Genomic DNA, 20,563 nt, shown 5'->3' with positions numbered 1-20,563 from the left:
GATCTAGGAGAGGCAATGGACTGGGGATGTGAGAAGCTGGGAGTGAGATTTTTAGACCCTTATGGGTGGATTAGAGGTAGGAATCTGCACTCCAGTGTCCTTTACTTGAACTGCAGAACTGTAGAAGTATTGTAAAGAAAGGGATAGAATTAAGTACTGTAATTTAATATACACTGCCTTACAAAAGAAGTTAAGCACCCAGAAGGAGTGGTCCAATATTATACCATTTCAGTGTACATGCATTCCATTGATGTGTGAGTAAATCATTAGGTTTACAAGGATTTGTAATGTGTAGAATGCACCGTCCTGTTTTTAAGTTGTTACCAGTCAACTTGTGTGTGTCAGACAGTTAAGCAAGACATGCAGAGAGGACTACGTACGGTATGAAGCACTTGCGATGCCTCGCAGACGCGTTAGACAGCCTATCCACCAATTGACAGCATTTGACAAAGGCTACATTATGGGACTGCAAGAGGCTGTTTGGTGGTATCATGCAATTGCCAGGCATGTGGGCCATTCTGATGTCACAGTGGCCCGATGTTGGACTCAATGGGTACATGAAGGAAACCAGTCGCTTCGTGCAGGTTCAAGTCGACCAAGAAACACCCCCCTGAGGAAGGACTGTCAAATGGTGCGCCAAGCATTGCAGGATCCCATAACTTCGGCACCCACCATCCACGAACATGTACTGGAGACTCTACAACATCCCGTGAGTATCCTCACAGTGTCTTGATGACTCGCATCCGCCGGATTGGGGTCCTATCGCCCCATGCATCAGTTGTTGCTGACACCAGAAGACCAACACCTGCATTTGGAGTGGTGCCTTGCCTGGCAGGCATAGAGGATGACTGGCATTACATCACGTTCAGTGATGAGTGCCACTTCTCCATAACCTCCGATGACCATCGTATGCGGGTTTGGTGGCGTCGAGGGCAGAGGACAGATCCTGCCCATATAGTGAAAAGACACACAAGCGTAATCCCTGGCATCATGGTGTGAGGAACCATAGGATATGCTTTCAGGTCACCTCTAATAGGGCTCCGGCAGACTTTGACAGCACAGCAATATATCACAAACATTCTGCGTCCGCACATACTTTCCTTTATGGCACAGCACCCTGGGATGGTATTCCAACAAAATAATGCACACACACACACACACACACACACACACACACACACACACACACACACCATGTGTGTCTATGGACTGCCTAGAGCACGTTGAGGTCCTCCCGTGGCCAACAAGATCTCCGGACCTCTCCATCTTTGAACACATGTGGGATGACATTGGAAGGGGACTCCGTCCCAGTACCAACCTGCGGGACCTGAAGCGACAGTTACAACTGTGGATGTGTGGATGAACTTACCTCAGGAGAGGATCCAAAGGCTGTTTGACACCATTACGAAACGCATAAGGGCATGCATTGCGGCGGGGGTGGGGGGTGCGCGCGTGCGACACCCTACTCACCTGGCGCCAACATTCCACCTGTATCTGCCAACGGCCTTGTCTCTTTCATCCCATATTGTAATCAGTTCAGTAAGGGCACATAGTCTTTCAGCATATGTAGTTTCATTCACTTTCAACCACTCCTTATTCGTGCTTGACTTTTTTTGTCAGGCAGTGTACATTTATTTACCAGGTATTGTAATAGGAGTTGATTCATGGCTGTGAAGTGATATTACGGATGTGGAAATTTTCTCGAACTGCAGTGTTTATCGTAGACACACAATAGGAATGGTAGGAGGTAGAGTATTCATACTGGTGAATGAAGAATTTGTGATCTATGAAAAATTTAAGGTTGAGAAACATGAAATTGTAGGTGTAAGGCGTATCTCTAAAGATAATAGCCAACTTGATGTTTTTTTGCGTGTACAGAGCTGGAAAGGGTGGTGCTGACGCTGATGTGGAATTATCGGTAAGATATATGGTAAGCTATATGGAAAATAGTGTTGAAAAGAACATGATTGTGGTGAGTGATCTGAACTTCTATCCTGATGTGTCCGTGGTGCCTCACATAATCAGAATAAATGTCTACATACTTGCATATGGAGGAAGTATCCAAAAGAAACTTTTGTATGAAGAAAGAGACTTGAAGTTTGTGTATGTAACATATGAAGTGAAGCGCAGTGCAACAATACACTTGAAGTCTGACATCAAAAGAACTTCAGTTCCTCATGTGACAGAACAAGCAGTCCTTAGACGTGATGCTCGCGGGAGTATGAACGTCAGTGATTTTCCTCTGAGAAGAAAAAAGTAACTCTGTAGAAGAAGGTGATGTTCACAAACATGGAGGAGGCTGCAAAACAGAAGGAGGGTGTGACTTATGTTGCAGGACAGTTCTGAAGAGTAAGTGAAGTTGCAGTGTTAACAAATATGCCTGTTGTAAGAAAAATGTAATTTTCTCAGTTTCACATTTTCAAATGTATAAAATCTACATGTTACAGATGTGATGCTATTATCTTCTAAATTCACATGCATGTTCCTTAGTACTATATCCATAAACATGTGCGTTACTTTTAATGTTGCAGTTCTGTTTTGCCTGTAAAAAATTTTCAAACCTTAACATTTCAAGAATTTTACAAATTGTAAACTTGGATGGGAGAAGCATTCTGTCTACACAGTAAATAATACAATCTCAAAGCACAGTTTCATTTAAATAAGGATAAGGTACTAGATAATTATTTTAAAAAATTGTGCTGGCTGGATTGGTTTGATGCTCTTGACATTTGGATATTTGAATAATTTGCATATAAATATTGCATTTATTATGATATTTATAATTTCTGTAAATATTAAGATACCATTTTCATATTTTGTTGGCTCAAATTATGTGGTAGTATGGATATCTGTACTGAATTTGATCATTGTTGCTTTACTAGTTTCATAGATATTATTTTTTAATGTTTATGTGTTTTCTAGATAAGTTGAAAGAAAAGTTAGTGAGGTATTGTTTCAACGAATATGTTGCACAAGAACTAAATGAAAAGGCTGAAGAAAGAATAGATGAGTTGTGAAAAATGAATTCAGTAGGGCTGCTGAAGAAAGGTTAGGGATAAAGGTAAGATCAAGTAAGAATCAGTGGATAACTTGGAAGATATTAGACCTGATTAATGAACGGTGGAAATACAAGAAGGCAAAAAATGAAGAGGGCAAAGAAGAAAACATACGATTAAAGAATTAAATAGATGGAAAGTGCAGGACAGCTAAGGAAAAATGGTTGAAAAAGAAGTGCAAGAATGTTGAAAGTTGTATGGTTGTAGGAAAAGTAGATGCTGCATACAGGAAAATCAAGGAAATCTTTGGATAAAGAAAAACTTAGTGTATGAATATTAAGAGCTCAAATGGAGAACCATCTCTAGGGAAACAAAGATGGGAGGAACATATCCAACTATTATATCAAAAGAAAGAAGTAGATAATACGGTTCTGTAACAGAAAGAGGCTGTTGATGCTGATGAAATGGGAGACCGAATTTTGGAGTCATCTGGCATCAGACAGCCTCCTTAACCCGGTCCATGAAATGTCAGAGATCATCTGTGTTTACATGGATAAATCCTGTCAGGCATGTCCAAACCATGGGGGTGGACAACGGTACTGTAGTCTAAGCTACGGTAGCGGCCAAGTTCTGGTGGGGACCCAGTCCTATGGGGTATAACATGGTTGCCGTGCACAGGGATACGTGTGAAGACCTTAAGAGCAGTAAAGGCATAAAATGAAAGTTTTCAATACAGCTGAACTGGCGGAGGAGGCAACCCATCCATTTGGGGATAGTACAGAAGGGACCCACTGCCTTGTAGGAAGAGGGGGGGGATCGTCAAAGACTATGGGAGTAAACCCTGAGAGAAAATCCTCTGATGCGTGGGGCTTAGCAGGTCAGCAGAAGAGTGTTATTATGTGTTGCTTTCAATCTAAGAACGAGCCTCGGATGTAAGAATAAACCAAATTTAGGCCAAACTCCACCCCTAGAATGAATGACAATTCTCCAGAGTTTGAAGACAATCCTAGGAATACAGGAAGTAATATCGTTGAAAGACAAAATACTTGGACCAGAAAAAAAACACAGACTGAGAGTAGGAACTCTAAACGTGATTGCTCTGACAGACAAGAGTGAAGATATTGTACATATGATTGAAAGAAGGAAGATTCATATACTGGGATTGAACGAGACAAAATGGAAAGGGGCAAATTCAGAATTAAGAAGAGGTTACAAACTGTACTGGCATGGTAATAGAAAGGAAGCACGAAATGGAGTAGGTTTGGTACTCCACAAAGGTATCACGTCACAGATGTTACCTTTGTAAATGATAGATAATGAAAGCCAGATTAAACTTAGGGAAGAATATTTTTACAACAGTCCAAGTGTATGTCCCTCAGCAAGGATGATCGTCGCCATAAGACGTATCTGTGTCGGTGCGTCGTAAAGCAAATAGGAAAAAAAAAAAATCAGCAAGGATGCAGTGATCATGAGAAAGCAAGAGTTCCTGGATGGTTTGGAAGATCAAATACGAGAAGACAGTGTTATGATAATTGGGATCTGAATGCCCAAGTTGGGCCAATAGATCTGGGTACAAGTTGGTGATGGGCCCTTTTTGATATGGAACAAGGAATGTAGAAGGTGAGCATATTCTAAATTTGTGTGTAAGAAACAATCTTTTAATAAAAAATACATTCTTCAAAAAATGGGATAGTCATAAGATGACCAGATATGGCTGGTATGGGAAATCAAAGACAGCCCTTGATTATGTGATGACTGAGAAATTAATTGAAGAAAAAGTGAGGGATAGGAAAGTTATCCCAAGTGAAAGGTTGGATAATGACCACAGACTTCTAGTAGTGGATCTAAATTGCATACTTAAAGCTACACATGCAGTAAAGAGATTGCCAAAGATTAAAGAATGGAATCTGAAAAATGAAGAAATGAAGGATTTTCAAAATTTGATAGCAAATAAGTTGCAAAACTACGAGACAGGTAATGTTGATAAAGAGTGGAATGAATTTAGAACAACAGTAATTAATTGTACTATAGAGCAATGTTTTAAAACGAAATGTAAAGTCAAGGAGTAAGAAACAAGTTGGTGGAATGAAAGAGTAAAGCATACAATTGAAGAAAGAAACATGTCAAGGAAAAGCAAAGATATTGAGAAACATGATCACAGGGAATTGTACCAAAGGACAATGAAAAGAAATAGGAAGACTGGAACAGGAATACAGGAATGTGAAACTCAAATTATAAAGAGTAGTGAAAGAAAAAGAGAAGAGCAGGGAACTGTTCACCCAAAGAATTGAGGAAGATACCGAAGGAAATCAGAAAATGTTATACAGGTTAATGAAAATTAAAACATCAAATAGGGAAGAAATTATAGCTATTGAAACTGAGGATTGGATCATCAGAGACATGGTAAGAATCAGTGAACTGATGAAGAGTTATTGAAAAATTAATGAATGGGGTGTGTGATCAAGAACAAGTTACCAAAGTTACTAATGAATTACAGAGGGAACAACCTTCATTTACTTGGAGAGACAGAAAATGCCCTGAAGAAAATAAAAAGTAGAAAGTCAGCAGGAGCAGATGAACTAACGGACATGATTATGGCAGCTGGAATCCCGGGAATACAGTGACTGTATTGAACACAAGGAGTTGCATGGAAAGAGAACAAGTTGCCAAGATGACTGGAAAAGAGAAAGTAGAAGGAAGTGCACCAATTATAGTGGCATCACCTTTTTGTAAAATTGCCTGAAGATAATGGAGAGGATTATAGAACAGAGACTGAGAGAAATAATGGAAGATAAATTTGAAGAGGGACAACATTGATTTAGAGCCGGTTCTACCATCTCCTGGAAAAGTGGCTAGCAGCTACCCAGGAATTAAACTACCTGGGGTTGTAAATCAGCTTTTACTTTGCCTTGCGTACCTCCGTGCAAGTGCTGGGTAGCTACCCAGAGCTAGACACCGATATACGGAGTTGGCTAGACTGATTTTCAGAGACTTCTCGCTTTCGAGTGTGGTGCTGTCTATCGTCCGATGTATGAAGCTCATTTAGATTGTCTTATTTTCCTGTGCTTGCATCTGCTGATTATCACTGAAAAACCTAACAAGGGGAGTCTTAAGAGTTATGGACAACGATTTACGTCAAGCTTTCGTGATTTTAATCTATGAGCTTCAAAATCAATACCTAATTGGAATTAAAATCTCGAGATTACATTTTCTTACGCCAGTTATAACTTGTCATTTAAGACAGCGTTTTTGGAAAGTATTCTCGTGGTAGATTGGTCAAGTCGCTCGCTCCATGATTGAAGGTCTGCAGGTTTTCATCGTCTTTCTAATTTACATTTAAAACGTTAGTTTCATTTCCTGCCGTTGTTCTTCGAGCATTATATCTGCAGGCTTCTGTGAATTAAGTATCTCCACGATGCTCTATTTGCAACTAGCTCTGTGACCTCGTTTAGTTCCACATGCTTCCATTTATTGATAATGCATTTCATTTATGAACATAAAGTTGGAAGGTACTGTTAAAGAACTAATCAGGGTAAATATCCATTCATAGGAAGAGGAATTTGGGAATGGAATAGTTTCCAATTTCCTTGAAATCATTTACAAGAAGACTATGTAAACAACTGATAGGGAATATGCTACCTGGGCAACAGTCCTATATGCTATATTAATCATAACATCACTTTCTATAAGTAGCACAGATATAAAGCATTTTCCTAGTAGACATAATAATGTAATTAAACATTTCAATAAAATATATTATTAACAAAAGAACGTATGAAAGGAGGTATACAGATTAACGCTAATAATGAAAATAAAAAAGATTCGTCACTATGAAAACTCGAACCTGCATATCTCGTATTATGTAGTAAGCGTGTTAGCCATTACGCTGCGAGACAGCTTGGGGTGATTGGGATACATACACTAACTTATACCTGGTGTCTGAAAACTGAAAAAGTAGAAAATTAAAGCCCATTTGAAATGATTTCCAAATAGGTTTTGATTTTATATCCTTTTAGAGTTTCTTTGCGAAAGCTTGACGTATAAAATGTGTTTCCTGCGCTATCAATGCGAGAGGCTGGTGTGACCGTTGCAACTCGAGGGAAGCATTGATGCTTAAAATCCTGCAATACAATATCGATCACTGTTACAGTATCATGCTTTTTTCAGTATACTAAGCTAATTTAAGTTGTATGTCACCAGAAATACAGCTAATAATGTTCACCTCTCAAAACTTGCCCGGCAGGTAAAGTCTTATCAGCCCTTGAAGTGTCTGATAAATTACGTGCTGGGTAACTACGATTTATGCTGCCGATAGCGCTACCTGGGAGTGGTCGAACGGAAACATCCTTTTACGCGGAGGGCAAGTTATGCGCTATTTTACCATTAGGTGGTACAACTGGCCTTTAGAAGAAATAGAGGAACCACAGGCCTAATTTTTCACTCAGGCACCTAATAGAAAAATTTTGGGAAAATGGGAAGGACTTGATAATATTGATTTTGAATGTGTAGAAAGCATATGACAGGGTGTAGTGAGGAAAAATATGGGAATGTTTAGTAAAACATACCATCTCAGAAGCACTAATTTAAGAAGTTTAGATGTTGTATGATGGTTGTGAAAGTAGTGTGCAAGTAGGAGATGGAAGATCTCAGTGGTTTAAATCAAGAAGAGGTGTCGAACAAGGGAGTTCTCTTTCCCCATTGCTCTTCATTTCACTCATGGATAGTATTATAAAGGAACTCAAATAGATAAGGAAGATCTTCATACATTTGTTTTTGCTGATGTTGCCATTCTGGAAGAAACTGAGATGTTCAGAGGAGACTGGATCCTTGGAACACCAAGTTTAAAGAATATTAGTTAAATGTGAGCAAGAGCAAAACAGTGGTAATGAAAGTTAGCAAGACAAATACATGTAACCTCACCCTCGAAAGAGAGAAGATTGAATGTGTGAATACCCTTAAATATTGGGAATACAGTATCAAATGACAGAAGTGCCAAGAACGAAGTGTGAACCGGGTGCAAAAGGGATCCGATTTCTTCCATCAAGTGCGGAACATGGTATGGGACAAGGAAGTTCCTCCGAGTGCTAAACGGACCCTGTTCAAGAATTATCTCCTGCTCATCATGACGTACAGTCTGGAGAGTTGTGTCATACATAAGAGAAGTAAGTAGACTGCAAGCTGTTGAAATGAAGTTCCTTAGATCATCTGTACAAAAAACAAGGAAGGACAGAATTAGGAATGATCAGATAGAGACACCTGCAGGTCAGCCTGACCATGAAAGAAAGGCTGAGTGTTGCAAGGCTGAAGTGGCTAGGAGACGTTAAGCAGATGCAGGTGACTCGAACACCAAGGAAGTATTTTAAAGATCGTTCTGGGACGAAGACCAATTGGATGCCCTGGAAAAAGGTGGTTAGATCAGATAAGAGAAGACCTAGTGAAGAGAGGAGAAACATAGGATGCCCTAGAGAGAAAAGCAGCATACCAGGACCATAATAAATGGAGGCACATCATTCCCGGCTCGCTGGAAGGAATTCATGATGAATTGGACAGAGTTGTGAGAGACCTAAATGGGAACAACACGCATGGAATTGGTGGCATACAGTCGGAACTACTGACTGCCTTAGGAGAAACCAGCATGATGGGGTTATTGCATTTATTGTGTAAGATTTTTGATACAGGAGAAGTGCTGTCTGTTTTTAGACAGAATATTATGCCTATTCCCAAGAAAGCAGATACTGACAAGTGTGAGAACTACTGCACCATTAGTTTAGTATGTCATGCTTGTAGAATTTTAACACATTTGATTTACAGAAAACTGGAAAGAGAAGTTAAGGCAGAGTTGGGAGTAGATCAGTTTGGATTCAGAAGAAATGTAGGAACACGTGAAGCAATCCTGACTCTACATCTGATCTTAGAGGATGGAATTAATATCTCAGCCCCAGTAAATATACACAGGCAATTCTCTAGCCTCACATATAAATAAACCTTGGTTCGACGATCGGTACATATCCATGAATTTGCCTGCCACCCCACTTAAAGACCCTACTCGCAGCTGAAATTCATGAATCATGTAACAAAACATCCTAGAATACACTGGCTGTAGTCCAATCCACCCTCCCAGCTCGACATTGGTAGCATACAGTCAACTAGATTTTTCGCAAAGAATCTACCCTTACAACTCTATCTTGACTCAACATAAACTGGAATAAAATACAAATTACAGTAACACACACCTATATCTAACATTTTTTCCCTTGTTTCCCATCTAAATATTTACAGTACACAGCTCGAGGACTTAGCATGCAAGAAGCCCTAAATGCATTTAAATTTACTGAAATGAACAATATAGATGCCACTCTGGCTTACATTTAAGAGTTAATTTACTTACTTAAAATGGTCTTTCCTAGTGAATCTAGCTATCACTTCACATGCTTAAAGAACAAAAGGACTTAACTTGGCGGCAACCTCTCCATCAGCGGCATATCACATGCCACTATATTATGCGGGCTCAGCTCATGACTACAACACACAGCACAGGGATGAAGGTCCTATTGTCGACTCCTGGGTAGTTCATGGCTGCTGTCTCCGTGATGTTGGATTATATCTGGAACTGTTGAATTAAATTAGCACCATCTACTTCTCTGCTTAGTGTGCTCGATTGCATGATCGCAACCTTAGTATTGGCTAACAATTTACTATAGCTGCCGCTTAGATATAACTCCGATCTCTGCAGCACTAAATTAAGGGAACTGGGCCCGGTTGCTATCTGTCCTTGTCAGCAGTTTTATATTAATGAATCGCACACGTTAATCTCACACTTCGCGTACGCGCCGTGTATTATTTATATATGCCGACTATCACTAGCTCTTGTGAGCTAAATCACAATGATTTTAGTTCAAGTCTAACATAACTTCACAAAGTTATTGTCTTATCTGCTCGCGGTCACCATACTTCACTGTTGCCGTACAAAATGCAATAGGAGGATGCTTCCCTTATCTACCCAGCTTTTATAGTTCCACAAGGTCTCGGGCTTCAAGGGAAAGTACTATCAAACAAACTCTCTTCCTTTGTGAGAGCTCGCCAAAGCCTAACAGCTGCTCACGTTAATACACATATATGTCTGCATGGCACAAGTAAATTGTTTTATCAGCTCCTGTGACTATAATTATCTTCACTACGTGTGGTGTTAGATCTGTAGAATTCAGCTTAGTGGCGGATTAATTGATTAGAATTCAGGTGATTCCAGCCCTGGAAAAGAGAAGTTTGTCAACTTGTGACAAATGTTTTGTGCATCCCCGCGTTCAAATCTCACCCCCACCAAAGTTTGCTGTTCATTTGGGGACGTGGCTATGGGGTCTTCATGATTGAAATCACGATTTGTGGCTCAGGTCCAGCTAGAGGAATTCGTTCCTACCGGAGCGCTACGGGTTTCTCACAGCTTATGGCACGTCATCCAGGGTTCCTTCATTCCCATTGACTGTGTTGAGCACTTGAATAAAATTATGCCACAGTGTTGTAATAAATAAACTGAAGCATATATGATATGTTTCAGTACCATAATTAATGAATTATTTCTTCCCTTATTATATTTTTTTGCAACACTTCAACTTTGATTTTGGTGTTAGAAAGTATGATTGTGTTCTGACATAAGAGTGTCTCTTTTCATGTACAGTATAGCAATGGCGTGTGTACTTCTCAGTAATAATTGTGATCCTTTATTCCAGGTTATTATTCACAGAATGCTCCTCCTGTGGAATTTACATTGCAAAATCCTCTGTGCAGATTTAAGGCCATTGGCTATAGCTGCATTCCATCTGCAGAAAACAAAGATGGATTAGTGGCTGTTATATTCAACAGAAAGGATAGTGAGATAAGGTAAGCAGCATGTAGGATCATGTTCTGTAGTATGAACAGTTATCTTCATAGATACTGTGTTGTCTTTTCCTTTTCACTCTGGACATGCTGATATGGTATTTTCTGAGGATGCTTCAGTCTTGGATAATCTTCACCTGGCGGATGTGGCCTGCTTGAATGTATGACGCATGTCATAGAATCATTACCATAGAATTAGAAATAGAAGAAACCTGGATTGAAACACGGTTAAGGAGGAACAATGGTGATTGGATAGAGGAAGATCGAAAGGTGCTATTAAACATCCAGCCCGATGGAAGCTGGAGAAGGAAAATGGGTGATGATACATCTACATTTCTTCCTTTCACAGGAGTGTTGGTTGGTGAAGCACTGAAAATCGGAAAATTATGCGCCAACTACTGTTATTACATATTGCCTCCATTTACCTAGTCTAACTCAGCGAGCACGCAAGAGATCCCAAGGTGCACTGTTCGTTTGCTAGCTGTCCCAATTCTAGAGGCATTTAAAGGACAAGGATTGACAACACAAAAGAAATTATAACAAGCTTGACATTTATTTTAAAATATGCACAAAACAGAAACCATGATTTAACAAAAATCATCTCTTGCTAGATGTTGCTTGAATAACTCAGAAATTTACTAGTTCAAACTTTTTAATTTTATATTTTTACAAAATTAAATGACCGTATTTTTTATGACGATATATCTGGAATATTCTACAAGAAAATGTAAAATATTGTAAAAGTTAGCCATATATTGTGGTTGTGAAAAAAATAAATAATTGGAAGAACATCCCTCCTGTCCTTGGATAATTGATCTATCCTTATAAAATATCCCATAAATAGTCATTTCAACATCTTTAAACATAATACCAGCTGCATTACTTTGCAAAAGAATTAACTGTCACACTTTGTACACATGGTCGATGACTGTCCTATCCATAAACCTATTTTGTACACTATATTACAGTAGAAACACATGTATATGTGGTCGATTTTCTAGGCATATTTGACATCATCTAAGCGTCATAATAAATCTTCTTTAAATGAATATAGTCTCTCAGCTAACTCAGGTTTCTGACTAACAAACTCGAATTAATATTTGAGTCATATCTGAATATTTGGGTCAACTATGGCTTTAAGCCTTACAAGATGTTAATGAAAATTTACATTACTGTATAATAATTTCCTTTGCTGGTAGTTGCTCATTTTTAGAATTTTTTTCGATCTTATTCACTTCAAACTATTTCACTTAATAAATTGATTAATCCTGTCACTAATCTTTGCCTTAAGAAATAAATAAACCATCCTAAGAAAAAGAAAAAACCACGGACAATGCCAGAATAATCTGGTACTCAATTTAGGAACCACATTTCAAATAAATGACACTGAAAAATATTTCTAACTGCAACCACATTCATTCCATGCATTCAGGATACTTGAAATTAATTTACAAGGTTTAATTCGAATCCTAGGCTTTATTTTTAGTCCTGAATTTTATGGGAAAAAGAAGGCTGGATTGCATCGACTGATGATCTATTAAATTTCTATACTTCCAACAACTAACTTTTGACTTGTGATTAAACATGAATTATCACTTAATTGAATCTTCTTCTGACATTACGATGATGATATATTCCAAAATCATTTTATCATTCAGAAGAATGGGTAGAAACTCATCATTTCCCAACTCCAGTTTTCCGGGTGTGGTGTACAAGCGCTTGCCATCTTCTTTTGTCATACATTTTTTGTTCCAGTACATCTTCCATTTGTGTCCTCTCTCTTCCACATCTGATCTTACAGTTTATCCAGCATTTTCTTGGTCTTCCCTGTAGTCTTCTTCCTATGATATTAAGGTCAAAATATTTTCTGGCAGGTCTCTCCCTGTTCATTCTCATTATGTCCCCATACCATTGAAGTCTGCATTTCTTTATGACACTGGTACTAGGAACCTCGATACCAGCTACTTACCTATTCACTTCATTTCTGATATTGATATTGGTTCATGGTTCTAATGAATTTCATTTCAGTTGCTTGGATGCTGCTGAAGTCTTTGTTGAGTAGGGTACATGTCTCTAAACCGTACATGAGGATTGGTACAAAGTAAGTGTGGTACATGATTGTTTTCACTTTTTGTGGTATTTTTAAAATTTTCTCTACCACGTGGTCATTGAGTGTCAAATATTTATTATTCTTCAAACGCTGCGATGCATGCTCCACTTTCATCAGAACGCATTGTATCACATTACTAACGCTTACAAAAATTATACATTTACCCGCAGGCATACCATTTTCCAGGTAAATATTTCTACGGCTGAGCACAACTTCATTTTATTCCACATGAGCAAATCTACTTTCATTTATCAGTCACAGCCTTTGTCTCATTTTAACCTGATCTCCAATTATTTTTATTATTCTTGGCCGTGATCGTTAAGGCACTGAAGTCTAAACGGTCTGATACTGTGGTTAGCCGGTTCGAGTCCCGTTGGTCGAAAAATTTTCACCATCAGAATGTTGGCCAGTAGGGTTGGGAAGGCAATGGTATACAATTTCTAATCATTAGATTGTGTGCCAAAAGCCTGGATTAAATTCCAAACCTCTCCGCAGTGCTCATATATAGTGAGGGCGTATGACGCTATTGATGGTGATTCGTCTCTCGGATGGAGACGTTAAGCCTTGAGCAGACCCCTTGGTGCTATTCGACAGGAGTAGGCTATGTGCTGGCACCAGGTTTCACCCTCTCCCTTCTAACATATATCATGTCATTCATTTCATCTCATTAACTCCTCTGATGAGATTGACGCCAGGAAGGGCATACGGTCATAAAAACCTGCCATGACAAATTCATCTCCTCTCATACCCGACCCAGTAGCGAAATGGGACAATAGTTGGACAAAATTTTCTTGATGTTTAAATCTACCATAGACATCTGAAATATACATCGCTCATTAAATACAACAACATTACAAGTTATAAATCTCATTCTGTATTGACGGTTATCACTTTACAATAAAAAGTATTTATAAAATCCTCCTTGTCAATACAAATCAAATCATCTGTTAGATGGCCTTGAGAATAAGCTGAAACATGTATAGACTCTGTTCCATCTAACAGGTGACATGATTTGATTTGTATTGACAAGGAGGATTTTATAAATACTTTTTATTGTAAAGTGAAATACGTCATAACTCAAACAGTTTTCAAGGAGGAGCGTTTGAAAGATTTAAAGGGCTGCCGTTTCAAGACAAATATATTTACAAACATCATGTTTGAGTACGTGACAAAGTAAATGATTGCAGTAATTATGAGTATATCAGATTTATTTGAGCTGTTACCACAAAGATAATATGAGCCTCAGAGTAGACCCCATGCACATTTATGTCATTGTTGCTACAAACATTAAGCTTAAAGTACGACATAAATCAAAATGTGAAATTCTTGACAGAAATTGGAATCATATTAGCGATAGTTATGTCACCGGTGTCCACGTCTCCTAACATACTGAAATAGTATCATGCAGTACAACAAAACATAGGCATCTGCTGAGGGTCATCAGAAGTGAACTAAAGATGATGTCGGTGCTTTTGTATTATCACTCAGATTACAAAGACACATAAAAGTGTGTGTAAGCCTTTGGGATGAAGTTCTTTGTCAATAAATCTTGAAGGTCTTCTTTCTTCTTAGGAGTTAGGCCTGGCTTGCAAAGAAATGCTGGTTTTAGGGGAAATCTGCAATTATCTTCCTTTTCTTAATTAAACGTACTTCTTGCAAATCCTCGCTGTAGGACTTCTTCACAAATATAGAATATGGAGAATCACTCTTAACTTTGACAACTTTCACATCTATCAGTTTCATTGCGGTCAGATTCAGAGGACCGACCATAGAAGCAATGTGTTTCACATCCTCATAGCATAATTTGTGAACATGAAAAGGTTCACCATGTTTCTGTGCAGCTCGAATAGCAGCTATAAACCCTTCACTGGTATGTATAGGTCCACCACTCAATTGGCGTTTGATCTCTCTCTCAATCAGGGAATGAGCCGAGTCTCCTTCATTCTGAGTGTGTCCTTTTATGAGATATTTTTGGGTTATGGACTTTATTCCAAGAGAACGAACAGCATAAAAATAACAGTAAATATGTTGGAAGATAGTCCGCCTAGTCAATACTATTCATTTATTTACCTTTCACCTTAACATCTAGTACATGTTTCGAGAATATTATGCATTCTCTTCCTCAGCTAGTGGATTAAAATTCAGTATACAATAAGACCTGACTAAAATACGGGGGCCCCCATTAAAATTCAAAACAATGAGTATGACAATGTGACACTCAAAAATTTTGGATAGCACAAACATAGAATTAAAATCCCATTTTGTCAAGTTGCCATACAACATCAGGTGCCTCAACATCTATCTAACACATGCATGCCACACGTAATATTTACATCATCACACTGACCATTTTAACCTATTTTCAACCTGGCTGCATAATACATCTATCAACCGAAGATAATGGCAGGACTCCAAGTTTTAACGCAACTTCATTTATTCTTGTACAAATCCAATTGAACTACGCAAGATAGTATTATAATTCCTAGGACACCGTAAATTCACATCATTATACGACGCTGTGTTCAATATTTTAATGTAAATAGACATCATTTTAACACCCATTAACGGTGGATATCGGCAGGACTTCAAGTTTTAATGCAATTTCATTCATTCTTAACTCAACATTTTTGAACTACGCAAGGCAACTTCAAGGACACTGTGAATTCATATCATCACAAGATGTTGTATTTAATTAGATATTACTATATTGTGTTTTTAATTTGTACTTGACAAAATGGGATTTTAATTCTGTTTGTGCTATCCAAAATTTTTGAGTGTCACATTGTCATACTCATTGTTTTGAATTTTAATGGGGGCCCCCATATTTTAGTCAGGTCTTATTGTATACTGAATTTTAATCCACTAGCTGAGGAAGAGAATGCATAATATTCTCGAAACATGTACTAGATGTTAAGGTGAAAGGTAAATAAATGAATAGTATTGACTAGGCGGTCTATCTTCCAACATATTTACTGTTACTAAGTCAATACGGATCCAATCCCGACCATCATGGTCAAGATTATTAATAACAGCATAAAAATATTCGCCCAACATAAATTTACTATTTTGTTGGCCGGCACAGTTATCAGAGTAGAAGATAACTTCACCATCAGTTGAGTTAGCTTTCTGCTTTAAATACATTAACTCGCATGAACCTAATTCACTCTCTGCCCGATTACCATTTGGCTCATTCCACACATAGCAATCACATGAATTTGTCTTTAGGTAAAAAATAGTAAAGTTTAAGACATTCAGTTTTGATTTATAATTAAAACGAGAAAACATCACCCTTTGGCAACTGCACAACAGCCTGAAGGTCATATATTGTTACTATACCATCGACATTGTCTTTGTCATATTTCTTTTCTGCTCTGGACAATTGTTTCTCAACCAAATGTTCATCATATTTTGCTTTCAGATGTTCCTTTTCTTGAACATCAGAGTTTTCGTAGGCAACGCATGATGCACATAAATCCTTTTTAGGCACAAAAAAAGATAAATTGTACTCTTGCATGAACATACGATGAAACACTGCATAGCTCCCATGAGGTTCCTTTTTTGCTTCACAGACGGCAACATAAACTCTGTGAATATCAGCAAGTGACCTGCTTCCATCTATAAATTGCCTTGAAGTTTTAGCCCAGGTGTAATGGCTTTCAATTTTAGGTATACCTTCAATATACTGCCGAATACCTGCACGTATACGTGGATCCATTGTTTTCCGTTTACCATGTTTTCCTCTTTTTATCTGCCTCAAGTAGAGTCTCCGCAACTTTATTGCCTTTCTCCAGAACTGTTCTGATTGGCCAATCATTACTATCTAGGGTGTTCTTAAAATGTTTTACAAACACGAACTTAATAATTCAGGCAAAAATAAAATGCATTATTATGTTGCCGTGGAGGTCTGCTGCCTCCCAATACGAGTATAGCGATACCTAGGAACAACAGGCTTCATTGAACTGGCAATGAATTGCCATTGGAGATCTATAGCACCTAATGACCAGTAAGATGAAAATGGTTGCGGTCGACTGTTAACTGAACTTTAATGAGCGTTGAAGCTTGCAGTGGTCCTTACATCTTGCCTTCATCTTAGGGATCATACCTTTTTGCTTTTTGTATGGGTTTCATATGCCTGTACAGTATTTCTTGCTTTCTTCAAAAGGTTCCTCTTTGCAACATTTCTCTGCCGTTTCACACCTTTTTTTTGAAGGACTCACTAATATGGTGGTCGATGTGTCCTGCGTGCCGGCTATTGGACCATTGTTTGTCGGTGGAAGAGGACGTACTGTTTGTTACTGGAGATATTTCAGCTGGAGTACTGGTTCTTCCAGGGGTTTCAGGAACACCAGGAATAGCAGTATCAGAACTGTCCTCACTATCATGTCCACTATCATCCTTGGGAGAATACGTTTTGTCATTAAACACATCATTGCAGTCTTCAAAAGATGTGCTACTTGATGATGTATTTGATGACGAACTACAGGAAGATGAAGATCTGGTAGGAGAAACACTAGAGGTACCGGAACTTAATACCTTAAGGAAATTCTAAATTCCCATGGAGGGAATTGGATATTTTTCCACCAATAGAGCATTGTCGAAGCTTCAGATGCAGGAAAGAGGCAACTCGAAGTTCCTGGATCAAAACAGAGAAAGGAATAACTGAACTACTAATTACTTTTAAAAGTTTACTAATTAATAACTGTACATTGTGAACGCTGCACTATAACTACAAAGATGATTGCTTATTAAGAGCAATGTATACCTGGTTCCTCTAAGGACGTCGAAACGACAGGCTCGTTTTCCAGTAAACGCTGCTTTGTCCCGTCCGGTCCCTTTGCAACTGCCTCCTTTGTTTCAATCTTTTCCATATCAGCGAGGGCTAGCTGAACAAACACTTTACCACGAGAAATCATGGTCTACAGAGGCGGAAAAAAGAAGTGTTTCAGTGGAGAAAATAAAAATTAACCTTGACCTCTCAGAACTGGGTACAACTTATTCTAACAATAACGGCTTAACTGAAAATAATTGGATGTCATTTCTTAAAAAGAGACATTCTCTGTAACAAGAACGACGTAATAGTATTTAGTACCTTTATTTCTACCTGTTTGATTTATAGTAGTAATGTCAAAATATGAAATAGTACAAATAAAATAACTTACTTCTCGGAGCAAGAATGTCATATTTCCTTATAATACACACAACTTGGGTTGATTTGCAGTGCATACTGTGTTAAGTCTAAATAATACGTTATGCATAGGAGATTATATAACGTAATATACTAACCTTCCTCACAGCAAGGGTGTCACAACTCCAAATATGTCACTCTTGCACAACCACAAGTGCATGCCTTCCACACAGTGCCAAAGTCAAAACTCACATGGTACGGTGTTGCTGCGCACTCAAAGACCAAAGCAAGAAGAGAAAGAACAACATGTCTGCTCTCTCTGGTCGCATCATTGAACTTCAGATTATAACGTTCTGCTAGTTAAAAGTGCATGGGATAACACCTACACTGGTATGCATAACTCAAAACAAGCTGTTTTTGAGTTATGACGTTGTTGTATTTAATGAGCGACATTACTAGAAGATGACACAATTTGCAATTTCACGTGACATTGCAATGAATGAAACACAATTACTCCGTCCTAGAATTTATCCCACAATGTTTCATGAAATTCATAAATGATCCTTTAAATTCTCATTTATCCATGAGGGCAATAAATGATTAAACTCTTATTTTTAGAGATTACACTGGGATGGTAACATTTCAGAAGACAAACTACCGTACTTGTAGTCTAATAGAACCCAATACACATATGCTGACTTTCAAATCTACCTGTACCTGAGTAAGATGAAGTAAGAAAGTATTTCAAAACTACTATAACCAATTGAACTACAATTCTACTGAAAGATTGTTGAATTTTCTAAATAGATGGACAGATAATATTCATAAAAGTGTACTCATATTTAATTATGAAACTCTATTCCCATTTGCAGTCTGCTAAGTTCCTTGCATCTTCATGTTCTTCCCTTTGATGCGGGCAGCGCTTACATGTTTAGTGAAACATGTTTGCAGTTGGAGATGAATCCCACACTATTTGAAGTGGTCGTCTTGGAATTCAAGACGGCATTATTAAGGCTGGTACAGTCATTCAATGCTTGGTCTGTCGTCCTCTTCCAGATGATTTCAGTGTAAACTGAAACTGACAAACGAGAATTAGGACAAGTTCGTGCCAGATCAGAATAAATATTTCACGTCTCAAGCGAAACTTAACTTGGCTCTCTCTTCGATGAATAATTGAAGAATATCTGGAATATAGGGATGGTGGGATGGTTTTGCTAGGGTTAAATATCATTTGGTCTGAAGGCGTGGCTCTTAGACACATTAAGATTGATGTTTTCACTACATACTTGCTTCATGTAATTGGTTCACTTTGCTTCAGAAAATGCTCCAACATCGCTCAGTAGATGCAAATTTAGCCTTGAACAGTGACGTAGGGTGGGAAGAAAAATAAAGCATGATGACGACGACTTGAGTTCGCCACAAAAAGTGACTGAATGAAATTCAGAATCTGTTCCCACCAATATCTTCAAAATAACACATAACGTAGGAATGGCACCAGTTGTTAGAAAACACACATACACGGAAAACACAATTTTGACAGGGACAATATCTTGTATCTTTAAAATGGACTTCACTGTTAATCTTACATTTTGGAAACTAGATTGTTGTTCTTTGTAGGTGCATAATCACCTTTTTGTTGATTTTTCCTTCTGGTATTCTTTCCAATTTTGGCTACGTTGAATGAAATTGTAGGCATAATTCCTTTGATAATTCCCTTTTCCACAGTGTCTTGGGTAGTCTGTCTTTCCACAGCAATACCTTCCTCAGTCTTTCTGTGCCTTCATCTCTTCGTACAGCATTCTTCTCCTCTCATAGCATTGTCTGATGGATAACTTCCTTTGTTTTACTGCATGATTTTTCATTACCAAATTATGTTCTTATCTGTACTGCTATATTTTTGTCCTATCGTTCTTCCCCGTACTTCCCATTCTCTTTTTTTAATTTTCTTTTTGGTAGTGGTTTAACATCACACTTACGTTTTGGCAGTGATGGGATAGGAAAGGGCTAGGACAGGATAGGAAGCAGCCCTGGCCTTAATTAAGGTACAACCCCAGCAAATGCCTGGTGTGAAAATTGGAAATCACAGAAGACCATCTTCAGGGTTTGAAATCTCAACTCTCAAATGCAAGGTAACAGCTGCACAACCCATACCATGCAGCCAACTTACTTGATCTTGCTTAAAACTTGTTTATTTTATTATTCGTTTAACCCATTCCCCATTATGGGTAATAAATTGTCGTCAAGCAGAAAATGCTCGCCGCACATGACGGGCGTTGATTTATCACAAATTATTTTGATCAAACGTGCATTGTATTTTAGTGAATGTTTTGGAAAACAATTCTTTCCTTGAAATACTAAAAATGTATTTGTATCTTACCGTTGCATGTTGAGTTTAGTATAGTAGGCCTTGAAACAGTTGTTGAAGCACAAAGGCACATTTCCGCAGTTAATGCACGTTCT

The 20,563-nt window shown here is 38.2% G+C and overlaps 1 protein-coding gene across 1 annotated transcript in view; it reads left to right on the top strand.

Moving 5' to 3' along the window:
* Nup54 (nuclear pore complex protein Nup54) overlaps positions 1–20,563 on the top strand; it is a 140,183-nt gene that overhangs the window by 80,153 nt on the left and 39,467 nt on the right. Inside the window, exon 5 of the mRNA XM_067144108.2 lies at positions 10,721–10,871. Within this exon, the coding sequence (XP_067000209.2) occupies positions 10,721–10,871 (151 nt within the window). The remainder of the gene's footprint in view (positions 1–10,720; positions 10,872–20,563) is intronic.

This window comes from Anabrus simplex, chromosome 3 (assembly GCF_040414725.1).
Source record: "Anabrus simplex isolate iqAnaSimp1 chromosome 3, ASM4041472v1, whole genome shotgun sequence".
Lineage (NCBI taxonomy): Eukaryota > Metazoa > Arthropoda > Insecta > Orthoptera > Tettigoniidae > Anabrus > Anabrus simplex.
Note: the sequence above shows the minus strand (reverse complement) of the source record. Positions and strands in the feature narration are given on the sequence as shown.